The sequence below is a fragment of the Gallus gallus genome, chromosome 28 (genome assembly GCF_016699485.2).
Source record: "Gallus gallus isolate bGalGal1 chromosome 28, bGalGal1.mat.broiler.GRCg7b, whole genome shotgun sequence".
Taxonomy (NCBI): domain Eukaryota; kingdom Metazoa; phylum Chordata; class Aves; order Galliformes; family Phasianidae; genus Gallus; species Gallus gallus.
The window spans coordinates 2547188-2555271 of NC_052559.1; the positions used below are offsets into that span (position 1 = coordinate 2547188).

The following is an 8084-nucleotide window of genomic DNA, read 5'->3' on the forward strand; positions in this document are numbered from 1 at the left end:
AGTGTGTCGTAATGCTCTGAAATGGGACCTGAGAGGAACGGGATCTGTGGTATTCCCATCTCATTGGGAAGAGGGAAACGGTGACCTGGGGGTGGGGGCAGCAGTGGGGGTACGACCAGAACCAAACCTCAACTAACGGCTCATCCTTTCTCTTGAAGGGAGAGAACTCTGTATCCATAGATGGGAAATGCAGCGATCCCACCCTGCTCAGCAACTTGTTGGATGAGATGAAAGAGACATTGTCCAAGTGCTGAACGTGCACACAAACACCCCGACTACGAGAAACACCTCGTGTGTAACGACAAGCAGACCCAAGTGTTAAGGTTTCTCCCTCGTACGCATGTACTATCCTGGGGCACGTGCTTTTCAGTTACCTCCACCATCGTTTGCAGTTTAGGCATTTTAAGGCTGTATGTTACCTTTTCATTTCGAGACTTTTATACAAACTGTGGTGTTAACCCTTTCTGGCCCAAAGAGATCCCGGTGACGTGACGGGGGGGGGGGAGGGGTGCTATTTATTCAGCAGCTCACGGCGATGCTGTGACCGTTTCCATCTGCGTGGATGGGGCACTGAGCAGAACTCCGCACTCGCTGTGGCTGTGCTCAGCTGCTGTGTGTCTCCAGGGCTGCTGTGGGCGATGTATATTTCTGGCAGAGGCTGATGCTGGACCTGACGGCCTCTTTTTTTTTGTTGTTTTTTTGTTTTTTTTTTTTCCTAAATGTGATGGTTATTATTATTGTTGTTATTATCTCCAGATCCGCTGCGATCGGCTCATAAACATCCTCTGCCTCTGAGCTGCTGAGCGCTGTGAGAAGGGGATGTTGGTGGGTTTCTGTTGGTAGTCGTTGCCGTGAGCCTTAACCTTCCTGGGGGTGGGGGTGGGATGCAGCGCTGCTGCTGTCCGCTCCCACTGCTGTCCCTGCAGATGGAGGCTGTCATCGCTGCTCCATCTGAGCGCTCTGCTGATGTATTCCGAGTCCACTTCAATTTCACATTCCTGACGAGTTACGGTGTAGCAAGAAACTGGAAATCCAAAGGGGATGTGGGGGGGGGGGGGGCTCTGTTCCTGCTTTCCTTTCACCATCTCCCTCCCAGAGGCCGACCAATACCGGCGTACAGAAATGGCTGCTGTGTGACTGCAGCTCCTCTGCGCAGCCCTCAGCCCTGCGCTGCTCCCCCAGCAGTGACAGTGCTGTGCCGGGGGGGGTGAGGGGCTCTGGGGGCAATAAAACCCCTTCTGCACCAAACCTCGTGGCATCACGGACTGGGAAGGGCTGTTTTCTGTCCTTTACAGATGTGCTTAACTGATGTCCCCCACAGTATCGTGCTTCTTTTGTTGCCGGTTCTTGCAGCTGCTGTTCCGTAGGCAGCAAACAGAACGGTTCTGCTTTGAGGTGTGGGCTGAGAGCCGTGGATGGCCGTTCCCAGAACTCCCCCAGGGAGGAGCTGAGCTGCTGCCCTTCCCGGCAGGGAACAGCACGAAGCATCGCCTCCTCCCTGGGGCCCACGTTGTGCACATTCAATGTGCGCTGCCCTCCTCAGCTTCACCCTCCTCCCACGTGGCTGTTCCTGGCCAGGCTGTGGCTGTGCTGCAGGAGCAGCTCTGGGGGGTCCCGGTGGTGCTGCAGAGCGAGCGGATCCCACGTGTGTGCCGGGGTGGTGGTCCTCAATTCGTGGGGTTTTTTTTTAAGTCATGGATGAAAGCTGTCACTTTAGCATGTAGAGTCTCCTTACAGAATCCCGTGCAGTGATTCTAGAACTTTGAACCTGTATGATGTGTTACATTCACAGATTTATTTGCTATCGACATTCCCTTGAAAAAGAAAAGAGGAAAAAAAAAAAAAGACAAAAGAACAAAGAGAACATCCCACAAGCTGCTGTAATGATTTTGTGTCGAGATGATCCAATAAACTTTCAAAACAAAGTTGAACCCTTCGGCGCCGTTCAGTGGTGTGGGTGCAGGGATGGTGCGGCTCTGTAATGCCGGATATCCCCCGTGCGGCTGCTGGAGGGCAGCGCTGTGTCTGTGCCCTTATGCTGCACGTGGGGGAGCTGAGAGCGCTGCGGAGGTGCGAAGTCCTCTCTGCCGCAGCAGCTGTGAGCTGCCGGCTTTGCACGGAGGAAAAACCCATCGCCTTTGCAGAGTCGCTGTCACTGCGTCTGCACGGAGCTCCTCCCGCAGACAGAGGCAGTGGGTTGTTGGGCCACAATGCTGCACTGTGGGGCTGCACTGTCCAGCAAGGGCCGTGGGGTCAATGGGGGGAGCGGCAGGGCCTGAACTGCACGGTGCTGTGCATCGCTGCTCCCAGCAGCACGGCAGGCTCTCCTCCTGCAGAAAATCGCTCCTTACTGCCATAAGAGCCGTTGTGTCGGAGCTGCGCCTCCTTCCACTTCTCCTTCCTCCTCCCAGCGCTGTGCTGAGCCTTTGGCCGCATCGCTGCAGCTCTGTGCCCCACTGCGGCTCTCACAGCTCCGGCCCTGCAGTGGGAGAACCGAACCGGGCTCAGTTCTGAACGTCAGCACTGCAAAGCACGGATGTTCCGGAGCACCCCGGCCCGATTTCTGCCCCACGGCACCGAGGACGGAGGCAGCCTCACCCCGCCCAGCACCAACGCAGGGTGGGCTCCTATGGGCTCCGCAGCCGCACTCCGCGCATTGTAACGCATAACACTTTGGCACCGCGGCGCTCTGCGGGCCGCCCCGCGCGGGCGGAGCACGGAGAAAGAGGAGCGATGCTGCGGGGCCGTCCGGCGCTGTGACTCAGCTGCAGGATGTCATTACTGTGCTGTGTCAACACTTCGTTCCGCCGCTATCGTCTCTAATTTAATCCATTAGGGTTTCTAAGAATAACCAGCTTTTACTAATTACAAAGAAGAGCGGACTGCGTCAGCGCTGACCCCGATCCGTACGGCGGAGCTGCGGGTGGGGCCGGGAGGAGCTGGGAAAGGCCATGGGGGGGGGAATGGCACCGAGGAAGCCCTCAGTCTGCCCCACCGGGACCCACATCCACCTCCACGGGTCGCCCACCCGCCTGCCCAGAACACGGATGCTATGAGACATCCCAAACCCAAACCCGCAGGCAGAGTTCGGGTCGCTCCGTGGCCGCTGTGGGGTTTAAGGGGGGGATGGAGTCACTGTGCCGGGACGCGGTCAGCGGGCGGGTGGGGGTGCGCCGGGGTTGGACGTGGGGGTCTTAAGAGGGCTTTTCCAACCGGAACGATTCTGAGACTTCAGAGAGGTTTGGGGTTGGTTTCCTGGCCGGAGGGGTCGCGCCCCACGTACCGCCCATAGAGAGGGAAATTAAACAGAATAAAATGAGCCACGCGAGGCCTACACGAGCACGTCCGACTGCGACCCTCCGGCGTCCCGCCCCGCCCTACGAGGAGGGCGTTCGCAGCGCAGCGCAGCGCGGCCCCTTTAAGAGGAAGAAGCGCAGCGCGGGGCGCGGCCCCTTTAAGAGGAAGTAGCGCCGGCGGAGCGCCGCGGAGGGGGAGGGGCGCGCGGAGCTGCGCTGCGGCCGCACGAGGGGCAGAAAGGAGGGTGAGGGGCGGGGGGTCCCGGGGGGGAAATGGGGAGTGAGGGGGGGGGGGGGGACGGAGGGGCTGCGCGGCCCCGGAGCTGGGAGCGGCCCCGGGAGATGCCTGCGGCGTAAACGCCTCCATGGGGGGCGGGGGGCTGCGGGGTCACAGCCGTCGGGAGGGGCTGCGGGGCTGCGGGGAGCTGCGACCGCCACCCCGCGCTGGGAGCGCCCGTCCGGAGCGGCTGCACTGCCCGTCCCCCCCCACCCCCCTCCCCATCCCTTTCCCCGTCCCCTTCCGCATCCCTTTTTATCCCCGCCTTCCCGTCCCGTTCCTCCCCCCGCTGTTATCGCCCCGTCCCGCAGTGCCGCGCAGTCCCTTCGCCGGCAGCGGTGCGGTTCCCCCCCCCCATCCCGCACCTCACGTTCTCTTTCTGCCTTCAGTCCCGCAGCGGAGCGGCTCTCCCGGCCCTCCATCCGGCACGGAGCGCTCCCGGGGCGCGCGGTGTGAAGCGTTTCCCAGCGGGACCGCAGCAACAGGAGGAGGAGGAGGAGGAGGAGGAGGGCGACCTTCGGCCTCCGAGCGCTGCTTTCTCGGAATACGGGTAAATATCCGCTCTATGGCTGCGGGCCCCGCATTACGGATCCCCGTTACGCCCACGCGGTGCCCGCAGAGCGCCGCTCCGTTCCGCTCCCGTCGCTGTGACCGCCGGGCTGCGCTCCGCGCCCTCCGCATCCCGTCCTGCCGGGTCCGCCGTCCCGGACTGCCCGCGGCTCTCTGCGCCCCCCGCCCCGCCGTGGCCGCAGCTCAGCCTTTGCGGATGGGGCTCTGAGCGGTGTGCTTTCCCCGTCGCTGCCGGGTTGGGGCTCCGCGCCGCGCTGTGCCATAAAGGGCTCTTTGTGTTTATCCGAAGCTGCGTTTGCAGGCGGCTCCGCCGGGTTCGGTGCTCGGGCGGATCGGTTTCCGCGATGGAAGCGGAGCGGACGGACAGACAGACGGACAGACAGCCGCGGTGCGGCCGGGCTGCTGTGCGCTTTGCTGCGGGGCTCAGCCCGCCTCGTGTCCCGCGTGGACGCGCTCGGGGCCGCGACTTCGGCGCTGGACGGAGCGGCGGTGCTGCCGCCGGGCGAGGGCGGCGCTGCGCCTCGCGTTGCGTTGGGGATCTTCCTCTGCCCATCCCCGGGATGGAGCTCTCTGGGGGTTCTCCCCTCTCTCCTCTCTTCGGCTCTCCCGGCAGTCGGAGCCGCTGCGCTGCCCGGCGCGCAGAGCGGTGTTGTGGCGCAGCCCCACGGCGGGGCTGCCGCTGTTGGCGACACAGAGGGGCGGCTGCGGGCATCGTCGGCTGCGGATCCGCGGCTGCCCCTCCGGGACCTGCGCTGTGTCCGCGCGGCCCGCCGTTAACCCCGCGGCGCTGCGTTGCAGGCTGGGAGTGGATGAGCGGCGGCGGCGGCGGGAGGAGGAGGAGGAGGGCGGCTCAGTGACGGCGGCAGGGAAGCGAGATGTCCCACGCTTTGAAGCAGGTGTTCAATAAGGACAAAACCTTCCGGCCCAAGCGCAAATTCGAGCCGGGCACGCAGCGCTTCGAGCTGCACAAGAAGGCTCAGGCGTCGCTGAACGCCGGGCTGGACTTGAAGGTGGCCGTGCAGCTGCCGCCGGGCGAGGAGCAGAACGACTGGGTGGCCGTGCACGTGGTGGACTTCTTCAACCGCATCAACCTCATCTACGGCACCATCAGCGATTACTGCACCGAGCAGTCGTGCCCCGTCATGTCGGGCGGCCCCCGGTACGAGTACCGCTGGCAGGACGAGCACAAGTACAGGAAGCCCACGGCCCTGTCTGCCCCGCAGTACATGAACCTGCTGATGGATTGGATCGAGGTGCAGATCAACAACGAGGACATCTTCCCCACCAACGTCGGTGAGTGCGGCTCCGCCGGCGGTGGGGCCCTCCTTTGGGCTCCGTGTGCTCCGTGCGGCGCGGGGCGGAGGGCTGCGGACCCCTCAGGGCGGGAGGAGCTGCAGCGGTTGTCCTCGGCCCCTTCCCTGGGGGAGATGGGCTGCCGCGGGCGGCGCTGGGCGCTGTGTAATGCGCTGCGCTGGGCGGGGGGGCGGCTGTGGACGTGCGGGTGCTGTCCCCCCAGGGACGCCCTTCCCCAGGAATTTCCTGCCGGTGGTGAAGAAGATCCTCTCGAGGCTCTTCCGCGTCTTCGTCCACGTCTACATCCACCACTTCGACCGGATCACGCAGATGGGGTCGGAGGCGCACGTGAACACGTGCTACAAGCACTTCTACTACTTCGTCAAGGAGTTCAACCTCATCGACACCAAGGAGCTGGAGCCGCTGGTGGGCGGCGGGGGGCTGTGCTGGGGGGGGGGGCGTTAAGGGGCGGCGGTGGTGGCTCTGTGGGGTTGGCTGTGGGGTATCCTACCACGGTGGGGGGGGCAGGTGGCATTAAGGGGTAGTGGTGGTGGTTCTGTGGGGTGTCCTGCCCCACTGAGTGGGGGGAGGGAGGTGTGGCGTTAAGGGGTGGTAGTGGCGGTCCTGTGGGGTTGGCTGTGGGGTGTCCTGCTGCATTTTGGGGGGCAGGTGGCATTAAGGGGCAGCAGTGGTGGTTTGTGGGGTGTCCTGCCCTGCTGGGGGAAGGGAGGGGATGTGGCATTAAGGGGTGGCAATGGTGGTTCTATGGGGATGGCTATGGGGAGTCCTGCCCCACTGGGGGAGGGGGGATGTGGCACTAAGGGGGAGTGGTGTGGTTCTGTGGGGTTTGTTGTGGGGTGTCCTGCCCCACTGGGGGGGGAGGGAGGTGGCATTAAGGGGTGGTAGTGGTGGTGGTTCTTTGGGGTTGGCTGTAGGGTGTCTTGCCCCACTGGGGGAAGGGAGGGGATGTGGCATTAAGGGATGACGGTGGTTCTATAGGGATGGCTATGGGAGGTCCTGCCCCACTGGGGAACAGGGATGTGGCATTAAGGGATGGAAGTGGTGGTGCTTTGGGGTTGGCTGTGGGGTATCCTACCACACTGGGTCCGCTGGGACCGGGCGGGTGGCATTAGGAGGCAGTGGTGGTGGTTCTGTGGGGTGACCTGCCCCACTGGGGGAAGTGTGGGGGGGTGGCAGTGCTGGCTCTATGGGGTTGGCTGTGGGAAGTCCTGCCCCACTGGGGGAAGGGTGGGGATGTGGCATTAAGGGAATGACAGTGGTGGTTCTGTGGGGTGTCCTGCCCCACTGGGGGGTGGTAGCATTAAGGGGTAGTGGTGGTGGTTCTGTGGGCTTGGCTGTGGGGTGTCCTGCCCTGCTGGGGGACAGGGATGTGGCATTAAGGGATGGAAGTGGTGGTTCTGTGGGGCGTCGTGCCCTACTGAGGGGGGGTGGGGGGGGTGGCATTAAGGGGTAGCAGTGGTGGTGGTTCTGTGGGGTTGGCTATGGGGTGCCTTGTCCCACTGGGGGAGCGGAGGGGTGGCATTCAGGGGTGGCAGTGGTGGTGGTTCTTTGGGCTGTCCTGCCCTACAGGGAGTGGGCGGATGTGGCATTAAAGGGTGGCAGCGGTGGTTCAGTGGGGTTGGCTGTGGGGTGTCCTGCCCCGCGTTGGGGTGGCCTTAAGGGGTGCCTGCGGTGGGGCAGATGGCCGTGCTGCAGTTCTGTACCTGCCCCTGACGCTCCTCGTCCCGTCCCTTTGGCAGAAGGAGATGACAGCACAGATGTGCCACTGAGCTGCGCGTCGCCGTCCCCGGAGCACCACAGAAGAGTTTCCTAACAGAAAAGGATTTATATTTTTAAGGCGTTTCAATGTAATCACTGCAGTACAGCAGGAATATTTTTGTAAGAGATGTTCTAGATCGACTCGTTTGGTTGGGTTTTGTTTTTTTTTGTTTTTTTTTTTTAATAGCCATTTCTATTATTAAAAAAGGAAAGGAAAAGGAAGGGTTCCAGGCTGCTGGGAGGGAGCACTCGTTGTGCAATGGGGTGGGCGTTCTATGGGGTCAGGGCGGTGGCTTTGCGGTGCAGGAGGGGTTTCTCAGAGCAGTGAAGGAAGGAACTGCTGCTCTGTGCCCCGGGGGTGTGTATGCAGGGGGGGTTGGCTTGGAGGGATGGGGGTGTGGGGGGGTGCACACAACCTCAGCGTGGAAGCAATAAATGGAGCGCAGCACCGTGCAGGGAGAGCTGCTGTGCTGTGCTGTGCTGTGCTGTGCTGTGCTGTGCTGTGCTGTGCTGTGCTGTGCTGTGCTGTGCTGTGCTGTGCTGTGCTGTGCTGTGCTGTGCTGCTGGGGTCCATTGCTGTGTGTGTGTGTGTGTGTGTGTGTGTGCAGTGGTTGTGGGATGAGTGCACAGCATGCAGTGGGCACATGGGAATGCAAAGAGCATGAAAGGAGCATGCAGGGAACATGCAAAGTGCATGCAGGGAATGTGCAAAGAGCACTCGAGTGTGCAAAGTGCATGCAGGAAACATGCTAAGAGCGTGCAAAGTGCATGTGGTGAACAATGCAGAGGGCACGCAGTGCATAATGTGCAAAGAGCACACAGTGAACATGCAAAGAGCAGGCGGGGAATGTGCAGAGTGCATGGAGGAA

General features: G+C 62.1%; 2 protein-coding genes and 1 long non-coding RNA gene across 5 annotated transcripts in view; 2 read left to right on the forward strand and 1 right to left on the reverse strand.

The window, feature by feature from the left end:
- The window catches only part of AP3D1 (adaptor related protein complex 3 delta 1 subunit), a 27258-nt gene extending 25327 nt beyond the window's left edge, over window positions 1-1931 (forward strand). For both annotated transcript variants that reach the window (XM_004948765.5, XM_025144342.3), the window contains one exon: window positions 159-1931. In XM_004948765.5, the coding sequence (XP_004948822.2) occupies window positions 159-254 (96 nt within the window). In that variant the 3' untranslated portion in view covers window positions 255-1931. The remainder of the gene's footprint in view (window positions 1-158) is intronic.
- LOC124417439 lies at window positions 1774-3621 on the reverse strand. Its single transcript, XR_006932232.1, has 2 exons — window positions 3336-3621; window positions 1774-2479 (listed from the first exon to the last, which is right to left on the reverse strand). It is a non-coding gene; the product is annotated as an uncharacterized LOC124417439 (long non-coding RNA).
- MOB3A (MOB kinase activator 3A) lies at window positions 3484-7356 on the forward strand. Of its 2 annotated transcripts, XM_046904656.1 has the most exons (6): window positions 3484-3541; window positions 3963-4123; window positions 4942-5039; window positions 5154-5436; window positions 5660-5862; window positions 7197-7356. In XM_046904656.1, exons 3-6 carry the CDS (start codon window positions 5019-5021, stop codon window positions 7224-7226), a joined length of 537 nt encoding a protein of 178 aa, XP_046760612.1. In that variant the 5' UTR covers window positions 3484-3541; window positions 3963-4123; window positions 4942-5018; the 3' UTR covers window positions 7227-7356. The 2 variants fall into 2 exon arrangements, with proteins under 2 accessions (XP_046760612.1, XP_003642903.1); XM_003642855.6 differs by having other exon boundaries at window positions 4942-5436.
- Window positions 7357-8084: the final 728 nt, after the last annotated feature.